General features: G+C 39.6%; 2 protein-coding genes across 2 annotated transcripts in view; both read left to right on the top strand.

Annotated features, from left to right (window-relative positions):
• The window catches only part of LOC118324773 (gamma-aminobutyric acid receptor subunit rho-3-like), a 16962-nt gene extending 9646 nt beyond the window's left edge, over positions 1-7316 (top strand). Inside the window, exons 3-10 of the mRNA XM_035657238.1 lie at positions 1352-1458; positions 2932-3155; positions 4588-4670; positions 4952-5089; positions 5605-5757; positions 5849-5910; positions 6056-6187; positions 6672-7316. Coding sequence (XP_035513131.1) covers positions 1352-1458; positions 2932-3155; positions 4588-4670; positions 4952-5089; positions 5605-5757; positions 5849-5910; positions 6056-6187; positions 6672-6974 — 1202 coding nt within the window. The 3' untranslated portion in view covers positions 6975-7316. The remainder of the gene's footprint in view (positions 1-1351; positions 1459-2931; positions 3156-4587; positions 4671-4951; positions 5090-5604; positions 5758-5848; positions 5911-6055; positions 6188-6671) is intronic.
• A 2699-nt stretch (positions 7317-10015) lies between these two features.
• The window catches only part of LOC118324765, a gene marked incomplete in the record, with an annotated part of 5786 nt that continues 5591 nt past the window's right edge, over positions 10016-10210 (top strand). Inside the window, 1 exon segment of the mRNA XM_035657227.1 lies at positions 10016-10187.

Genomic DNA, 10210 nt, shown 5'->3' with positions numbered 1-10210 from the left:
CTCTATATATGTTAACAAAATATCATTTGAATCTTATAATAAAATGTAATTTTAATGTATAGACCATCAGATACCACATATTGTTTTTTATTAAAGCTCTTTCTAATTATTGTGCTTTATGTTTGCTTACTTGGGTTTTAATGGACTGTTTTTACATTAGAAATAACTGTAGTGGATTGTGCAGTAAGGACCTGCTTTACTTAAATGCTATTAAACAATCATAATGTAACCTAGATGTCTAAAAGCATTCCCACTTTCAGCCCATTCAAGCTGCTTTAAATGCAGACATTTTTTTAAACATACTGACGAAAGTTCAAAGTTCCCCTCATTGCTAAACTTTTAACACTGACTCTAAAGAACATACTTTAAGTGTTACAGATTACAGTTCCAGATTTTTATGGGTTCAAGACAACAGTAGAATTATTGCTGATGCTTGTGGTCGAGTCAGGAATGAGCTTTTTAGTCTGCAGACCGCAGCGATTGGATGAATCCTAAAATTACCCGAGTAGATTGACCACCAAACATCATCACAGTTGGTTACAGGGCAGACAGATGTCCGTTTGCCAGGTCATGATTGCTCTGTGGAGGCAGAGTAAGTAGCCGAGATTGAAGCTTGTTTTTCTGTGTTATTTCTGCTCTGTGTGCACAAATCAGGTTGTTCAGGTTTAGCCCTTAAACAAGCTTAATCTGCTAATGAGGCGGATGGAGTGGGGGAGTGTGGAGGACAGATGTTGACGGCTGTGGTGAGCCGGTGGCGAGGACCAACGATGTTGTTACCAGTGTTTGACCAAAATGAGGTCCGAAGGCCAATACACATTATGTGATTGAGGAGACAGACGAGAGAGAGGCTGCTGACAGTTGGTTTATTACAAATTAGTTCATATTTTATGTGTTTGTTTTACTCGTGTTTGGGTGGAAAAGGCCTCTGAAACGACCACCATGGGACACAAAGACTCTCTACTGAAGGTTTCAGTGCTGGTTTTTTAATACTTTGGAGTAAACTCACATTATTGCCTCTAGCATCAACACTGCTTTCTGAAAAATTGATATAAGAGACTCTTTGAAAGGTCACTGTTGGTGTAGTATGAAACTATTGTTCAATCCTTCATTAACTTTTCCAGCTTTATTACCTACAATTCTTTACCTGCTATTCTTTACTGCAATGTATTGTGACAATACAATACAGACAAGTAGTTTCAAGATCCTGAATACACACAAGCAAAATGTCAAATTGCAGATCAAAGGTTTGTGAAGAACTCCTCAGGTGATGTGAGAAGAGAGAGTACTTTTCAAAGGCTGAATGTTTCTCCTGAGAGCTGTTCTGTCTCTCTACCATGATTTATGAGTTTAGAGTCAATAAAGTCAATAAATTCCAAACTAATGTTTTCAGGTGCAGCCATCCCTGTGGGCATCGATGTGCAAGTGGAGAGCATCGACAGCATCTCAGAGGTCAACATGGTGAGGAAGTCCTGTTTAACTCCCAGTATTCAACCTCAAGCTTAAATTCCAGCTTATCCAGCTTTGACTGGTTAACATACCTCATTAAGAATGACTTCAGGCAACTTCTGTCCACTGGTGAACATGGTAGACAAGTAGATCTGCACTGCTCACTGAATTCAGTGTTCAGCTGTTAAATTGCAGATAATTCATCTGTTAAAGGTAAAAACCAAACTAATTATATATATATTGACTCTATGTTTGAGAGTGATCTGTTGATCCTTACAAGTTAAAGGTCCAAACTTTGGGATTGCATCTCCCTCGTTTCACCCTTCCCTTCCAACAGCGAAGGAGAAACTACGATGGCCAAAAAAAAATTAAAAAAAATGAAAAGCCCTGTTCAAAGCCACTGTTGATGGTTTGTACCTTCTGGGCTACTGTATAAACATGACGGCCTCCATAGTAGATGACTCTTTCCCCCTGTAGATAAAAACTTTTCATTATAAGGAAACAAAAACACGACAATTATTATTCTCAGGTGATTATACACTAATTAAAACACACCTATGAATATTATATATTATATTTCTGTCAATAGATCCTCCTCAATGCTACACACTGAACCTTTAATATTTAAAGTTTGAGGTTGTCTTCTTTATATCTTAAAAGCACCTTTAAGTTTGAACCTTAAAAATAAATAAGTGACCTAAGGGGACAAAGAAAATGACCAAGCATTAATGAAAATTATCTAAATTTCTAAGGAGCAACTCTGTTACGTCTAACACATAAAGTGTCAGAATCTTTGGGCAGGTTTTTCCATTTATTTCAACATATTACGGCCGTTAAATTGATAATATGCTGCAACTTCAGGCGGTTGTGATGTCTACTTCAGGCTGCTCTGACATCACTTCCTGTCGGTCCCACCTCATCTGGTTTGCGACCCCCTCGCTGGCTCTGCTTTCAACTCAGCCGGCCACTTACTTACAAGTGCTTTATCGAGTTCCTGCAGCCGAAAGAGAGAGATAAATCGGTGGAGAGGACGACGTTGTCATGGCAGCTTTCACTGGAACGGTCAAAATCTGCATGTAGTCTGTAGATCACTTCAGTCCGCATTGTTGTCCTCTGGCTTCTGCAGAAAAATGTCCCTTTCATCTGTCACTGATTTCTTTTCAGCTCCAGTACTCCCGAAATAAAAGTGACACCATCCTGAAGACATACTTCAAATCATCAAGGTTTTCCCTTCCTGTGTTTACAGAAAGCCTGAAAACCTTTTTTGTTCAATTTGTTTTTGTTCAAGCTTATTTTTCAGCATTGTTTAATACAAATCCACGATTTAAAGGAAATCAAATGAGCCAAATATTCCAAAAGAAAAAGAAAATCCAAACGTAGGAACACTAATAATCAAGATACACATAAATAAAAGTTGTGTAATTGTTAATTAATTGAATAAAGCGGATATACAAAGCAAATATCTGCTTTGTTTCTACCCTACAGGACTTCACCATGACTCTGTACCTGCGGCACTACTGGAAAGACGAGCGGCTGGCTTTTCCGTCCCGAAACAATCAGAGCAGGACGTTTGACTCGAGGCTCGTGAAGAAGATCTGGGTTCCTGACGTTTTCTTCGTCCACTCCAAGCGCTCCTTCATCCACGACACCACCATGGAGAACATCATGCTGCGGGTTTACCCCGACGGAAACATCCTCTACAGCGTCAGGTACTCACAGATGCTAAAGAAGACATCCAATTACACCAAAGAGAAAGAAAATCCATCCAATCAGTGGTGTGTTGTTTCCCATTGTCCAAATGGCTGCAAATGAAGGCAATGGGAAAGTAACTGCAGTTCCTCAAACGGCCTCTTGAGGCAGATCACTGCAGAAATACATTTACATTTACAGTTTACAGCCTGGTAGAAAAAAATGGTTTTGGCCTCTTTAACTAATTTAGGTGAATTTTTATGCATAAATAAGGGTGTGGCCTCTTTGGATGCTGTCATAGGCTGTTTTCAGTAACATTCAGCTCCACTCGTCTTTGACCATTTTTGGACACACTGAGCTCTTCAGAAACCTGTGGATGACCTCACAGAGACCACGTCCGTTTTTAATTATACCGTTTTGTCACCACATGACCAAATGTGAGCATATTCTGTCCAACATATGGCTGCCAGATTTTGGCATTCGTTTGTTCAGACTTGAGCTGAAATCTCCTGTTAGTTAGCAGCACTTTGGCCAGTGTCAGCACCCAGAATCAGACCAGTGTCATTAACAACACATTAAAAATCTTGGCCCGAGGATGTATAGTGTACAGACATAGTTACACAAACAATTTTGATATAAATCATGAATTCATAAATGTCATTTCATGGCTTCCATCCACCAGTCTCAACCACAAAGTGTAAACCTCAAGGTGGTGTTAGAGGAAAAAGGATCATTTTCACCTGAGAAATGAAATAAAAGCAGCTCTGTGAGGCTGTACTCACTGTAGGTACAGCAGCGCTTTTACCCTAAATGCTAACATTTTTACAATAACAAGGCTAACATGTTGATGTTCACCATCTAAGTTTAGCGCTGAACAAACGCTAAAATATTTCACTAGATAAGGGAAAACTTCGACCTGGTGGGGGCGCTAGAGAACAAGCCAAGGGATCACTTAAGTCAGTAGGATTCATCCTCTGGGGACCATCAATGTTTGTACTGAATGAAAATCCCTCCGTAGTTGTTCAGATGTTTTAGTCTAACCATAATGTGCAAACATTACCATCCATAGATCTTTGCAGCTGTTACAGTGATTAATACACTAACTTGTTTCCATAGATGTCCTTTAGGCTTCATATTTAGCTATCTTAATACCCCAAGAGGCAGTTTGCCTCTGCCCAACACCCCAGTATGTTCTGAATGTGGGAATGTTTAAAAAACCGACAGGAACTGAAGGTTTCTTAATCCTTTTTTGCTCTATCAACTACTTTCCACTCTCCTCCTCTACTCTTTGGCCCCAGAAGAGTATTTCAGATGTCACGCCGGCAAAAAGCCGCTGAAAATTGAAAGAGACTGAAACTACCTTCTGGTTTCCTTGGCAACAGCAGGAGAGGTCTATCCAGGACACGATGGATGACTGTAGTGAAAGCTGCATTACGTGTTTGTGTGTTTCAGGGTCACTGTGACGGCTCTCTGCTCGATGGACTTCAGCAGCTTCCCTCTGGACACACAGAACTGCTCGCTGGAGCTGGAGAGCTGTGAGACACACACACACACACACACACACACACACACATATATACAGTATATAAACGTATACACACTTCACACATGTTGTTACATCATGAGGTGACACAGCAACATGTGTGACTGATTAACTCAGACAACTGCCAGCAGAACAAACTCTGTCTCTTTTTCCAGTTCTCATCTTTCCTCTGTTTTTCCATGACACTGAACACTTCCCTCGCTTTGTCTCTCTCCCTCTCTCTCTTTCTCTCTTTCTCTCTCTTTCTCTCTTTCTCTCACTTTCTCTCCACAGACGCGTATAATGAGAACGACCTGATGCTTTACTGGAAGAATGGGAACGACTCTCTGAGGACGGATGAGATCGTCTTGTCTCAGTTCTTCATTGAGCATTTCCAAGCCTCCAGTGGCCTGGCTTTCTACAGCAGCACCGGTCTGTGTGTGTGTGTGTGCGGTTTAATAACCTGAATTCATGGTGAAAGGGCTGAAAAACAAATATAATACAATATAATCTAACCCGGCGTTATAATTGTTTTTACTAAATGGCCAAAAGTATGTGGACACTGCCGTCTATAAACCTTTGTGTACTTTTGGTCCAATGAAGTTAAACCTTAATGCAGCAGCATACGATGATATTTTAGACCAGTGGTTTCAATCAGGGGGGTCCGACCAAATTTGAGGGGTCACCAGATGATCAAACAGTGTTAATATGTGTTCCTTTCATCTTTTTATTAACTTTAAAAAGTATTCAAACCAAACAAGGAACAGAAATCCCTCCCTGATCACAACCAACAGGCAGATTAAATGTAAAAAGGGAGTTTTTAACTGCTTATGAAACAGTCTCAATTTATACTGATGCCTCTGTGACCTATATAAGCACAGGAGACCATCAGCAACATTAGCTATTTCTGTATAGTTATTCTTAAAGCCGGCTCTCTTTTTTGTCAGGCTGGTACAACCGTCTGTTCATTAACTTCATCCTGCGGAGGCACATCTTCTTCTTCATGCTGCAGACGTACTTTCCCACCATGCTGATGGTCGTCCTGTCCTGGGTCTCCTTCTGGATCGACAGGCGGGCCGTCCCTGCGCGTGTCTCCCTGGGTAACAACATTACATCAGTATCAACAATCTGAAAGTGGAGATTGTGCTCCTGTTGTGTCTGAAACACCTTTTTTGCTTCTTCCTCCTGCAGGTATAACCACAGTGCTCACAATGTCCACCATCATCACCGGAGTGTCCTCGTCCATGCCTCAGGTAGCAGCTGTGTGTGTGTGTGTGTGTGTGTGTGCGTTATAACCTCACATATAACCTGTGTGTTATCTTTTCATACTTGAATTCAGAGTCTTTGTCTCTTCTGTCGACTATGCACACACTTATGACTCTGCGTTTGTTTGCCCAGGTATCGTACGTGAAGGCAGTGGACATCTACCTGTGGACCAGCTTCCTGTTCGTCTTCCTGTCTGTGATCGAATACGCGGCCGTCAACTACTGCACCACTCTGGAGGAGATGAGGAAGATGAAGAGGGGGAAGGTGCAGCACAGGAAACACACACACACACACACACACACAAACACAACAGGAAGGGAAACAGAGAATCAGCACACGCATATTTTACTTAATGTCTCACTCTAGTGGCCAAACAGAGGCATTACATCCTCCTCTCATGCAAACTAAGTCATGTAACTAAGTATATTCACTCACTTAAGTACAGATTAACAGTATCTGTACTTGAGTATTTCCAATTCATGACATTTTAGAGGGAAATATTGCACTTTATACGTATACACATTTATCTGGCGGCTGTAATTACTAGTTAAAGGTCCAGTGTGTAACATTTAGGAGGATCTATTGGCAGAAATGGGATAGCAATAGCAATCTGCAACTACACCACGAGATGGCACTAAAAGAACCTTTTAAAACATTAATTTAGTTGATTGAAAATATGAACATTTGACTCATTATTAATATAAAAATATTGATAGTGCAGCTCTAACTGCTCTCCGTGCCGTTTTAGATCCCATCCACCTTCAACGCCAGCCAGGCGATGGCCTTCGACGGCTGTTTCCATGACAACGACATCGAGCTGACTCCGTTCTCCCGCGTCACACCCACCCTGACTTCTGACCCCCTCACCACGCCGGCCCAAACCCCAGACATCCGGCCCACGGAGGGGACTCGCCTCCGCCGGCAGCGGTCCGTGCGTGAAAACGTGGACCTGCTGGTGAGCAACAGCTACATGATCGACTCGTACTCCCGTCTCGCCTTCCCTCTGTCCTACCTGCTCTTCAACACCATCTACTGGTGCCTGTACTCCTGATCCAGCACTGCAGACTCTCTCCAATGAACTTTGGTGAACTGTGTTGAGTCAGAGGATTCCTCCTCCTCTCCACGCGGCTCCACTTCACTGAATTAACTCTTGATCTCAGGAGCCCCCCTTCAGCTTCATCACTAATCGTGTTCTTCACAAGAGACATAAAAGCACTCCAGTTCCTCCGAGTAGGAACCGTTAATTGTGCACAGTTTCACCCTGACGTGTGTCTCATGGGTGCGGGTTGAGTCCTGACACTTGGAAAGTAATGGATCCTGATTAGTTTACACGTGACTCTTCTTTCTGTGCATCTTATTTCTGAAGGTTGTTTCACTTTTGTCGGTATCTTTATAGCTACAGGGAAAAACTACATTAGGATCAAACTTGTGTGAAAATGTTTCCTTCTCCCCCCTTTTTGATGAACAATGTGAGTGGAGCCAACCAACTACTGTACGTGTAATTTAATATCTTTTCTCATTAAATTTTTATCTTGCTCATGAGGATGTAAAAGTGAATTTATGCGTACTGCAGGCGCCATACTGGGTCTTTTTTGTGTGAGAAGTTTAATTTTAAAAACTTGCAGGGATGATTTAGAAACCACCTGGTGGCTCTTTTATAAGCTTTATAAGTCTTTTTAGACTTAATAAATAAATAAATAAATAAAACAAAGTTCTCCAAACACAATAAATATATAGTTATGAAATCTGTTTACGTTCAAATAAGGAGTCCAGTTATTTTTTCACAACTTTCTATCCATTGAGGGAATTTTATATTTATATATTAATCAATTTTAAATAACAAAACAAGAATGAAAGTTTTCAGCACCCCCCAGATTATTATTTTCTTTAACAGCATTGAGATCTTTATGTTTGGATATAAATTTACAGAAAGTATATTTAAACCGTTAACTGAATGAAAATAATATTTTATATTTCACATGAATATTTATATATATTAGAGATTTTAAAAGATTTTTTGCAAGATTTATTTTCAGATTATATTGGTTTACAATTAACACATTGCTAACATAGAGTGGTCTTTTTTTTTATAGCTAAATCCAATAATAATCTGACTACTGACAGGCCAAATATTAAATAAAGGCTTCACTTAGATCTTTATCTTGTGAAATATAATTGACAGAAAGTATAACAGAAAGCCACCTGCATTAATAAAATTGGAAAAAACCAAGTAATTTAGAAAGTATGAGATAATTTTATTTAATTTATTTTGAAAATTTTTCTGAGGGTGCTAATCTGCGGTGCGTTTGAGGACCTCAGTATTTCTAAACTCCTCCTATTTCTAAACTTTTAACTGGCAGATTTTGTGGCACATAGTTTTAGACTCTTAAACTGTAAATAAAGTTGTCAGCTTCCTCCCAGGATTTATTCAAAATAGTTGAGTGGAGGCTTTAAAAGTCGGGAAATAAGATTTACATCAACTATAATAACAAATAAATCACGTAAAAGTCCTAATATTTAAAAAAAATATAATTTTAGTTTTTAGTTGGATGTCGGGAGATGCGTTTGCGGCCTCGTGTCCTCAGTATTCCTAAAAAAAAAATAAAATAAACATAAAAATAAAATTAAAACATCACAATTGTCAGATTTTATTGAAACGTACAGTCTCCATAGCAACCGGAGAGGTCGGGAAGAGTTCACGGTAACGGGCGGTTGTTTGTTTGTTTGTTTTAATGGAAGCAAACGGAAAGAGGAAAACCCCGCAACGACGCACCGCAACAAAGCCAGACATCGAGCCTGACGTGAACGCAGCAGGAGGTGCAGGTGACAGGTGAGCTCCCCCCCTCTCCAATCGGGATCAGTGAAAAACAAAGTGGGGGACATTTTACGTAACATTTATTTAGTTTATATTAGTTTGTAACGTGTAGCTGTAGCTCGGCGGCGACCGTTAGTCTCCTTTAACGTTGTTATGGTTCAATTTACGGACGTTGGCTGGCTAACGGTGGCGAGCTAACTTCACTTAATCTACATTTACAGAAGTCTTTTTCACCAACTAAAGTCTGTTAGAAAGGTTATTAATTCATCTTGGATAGCCTTTAACAGGTAGGTTAAAACAAACCAGACCTGACGTTAACTGCGGAGGTTTTTAGCTACGTTTTTCACTGCATAACTGTATTGCAAATGCTTGTTTTCAGTCGTTTCTAAATGGGAAAACCTTATTAACTTAACTAATTTAACTTACAGCTTGTAAAGTTTGTTACCCAGATGCTTTGGAGATTAAATATCAGTTAAGTTAGGACACTATTTCGCATTAATTATGGGTTATTTCATGTAATTTAGCCCTGAACTCAATGTACAGCTAAGTTAAACCAAACACATAACCTAAAGTTTATAACTTAATACAGTTTCAGATCAGTTTATTTTAATCTGCTGGTGAAGTTTCAGTGTCAGGGTCGACACACATCCTGGAAAACATGGAAACACCTGGAATATGATTGAAATCCATCAAAAAAATCCCTGGAAATACTTTATATTTAACTTCTGGGCTTTAAACTTTAATGTTATAGTGAGATAATGACCAAGAACCACCAATAAATAAAGCACAGACCACTCACCTGTAATAAAGAGACACTTAAAAGCATGAAAATAAATCTAAAACGAATAATAAAAGCAACTAAAAGCACATAGAATAAAAAACTCAGACAGTAAGTTAAGATAACTCCTTTATTTATCCCCTTAAGGAGAAATTAAATTTCATAAAGCAGTGCAAAAAACAGAAAACAAAGAATATCACAGTAAAAATATTGCTAATATTATTAATATTAGAAGATATAAAAACTATAAATTAAAGTATGTACACTATTTGTTGTTCAAGTAGGACAAAATATGAGCAGAAAATTAAACTAAAACAACTAAACTACTAAATATAAATAGTGCAAAAGGTTTGTGCGTCTGCTGGGGTTTGAGGACTAAATATAAATAAAATAAACAATAAAATAGAAGATTTGAAGCTCATCTGTCTTTTATTTCATTGGGTTTCATCTCAAACATCTCTAAGATCCGGACTCTGTTGTCGTTTCCTTTGCAGCAGTTCAGTCGGCACTATTTACCAGGACTCCCCCGCCGCCAGTCTCCGTGGTGACCATCGACAGCGTTGAGTTCACCCACCAGCCCGTGTCACATGACGTCGGACCAGAATCCACTGAGTCCAGAGGTGCCGTTAACGCTCGGAGCGCTGGGTCCTGGATACTACTACTTCTACCAGGTAGTGTCATATTAACCCTTAAT

This window comes from Morone saxatilis, unplaced genomic scaffold (genome assembly GCF_004916995.1).
Source record: "Morone saxatilis isolate NCDOM2014 unplaced genomic scaffold, NCSU_SB_2.0 Contig0, whole genome shotgun sequence".
Lineage (NCBI taxonomy): Eukaryota > Metazoa > Chordata > Actinopteri > Moronidae > Morone > Morone saxatilis.
The sequence above is the reverse complement of the archived record's forward strand: the minus strand, read 5'-3'. Positions and strand labels throughout refer to the sequence as shown.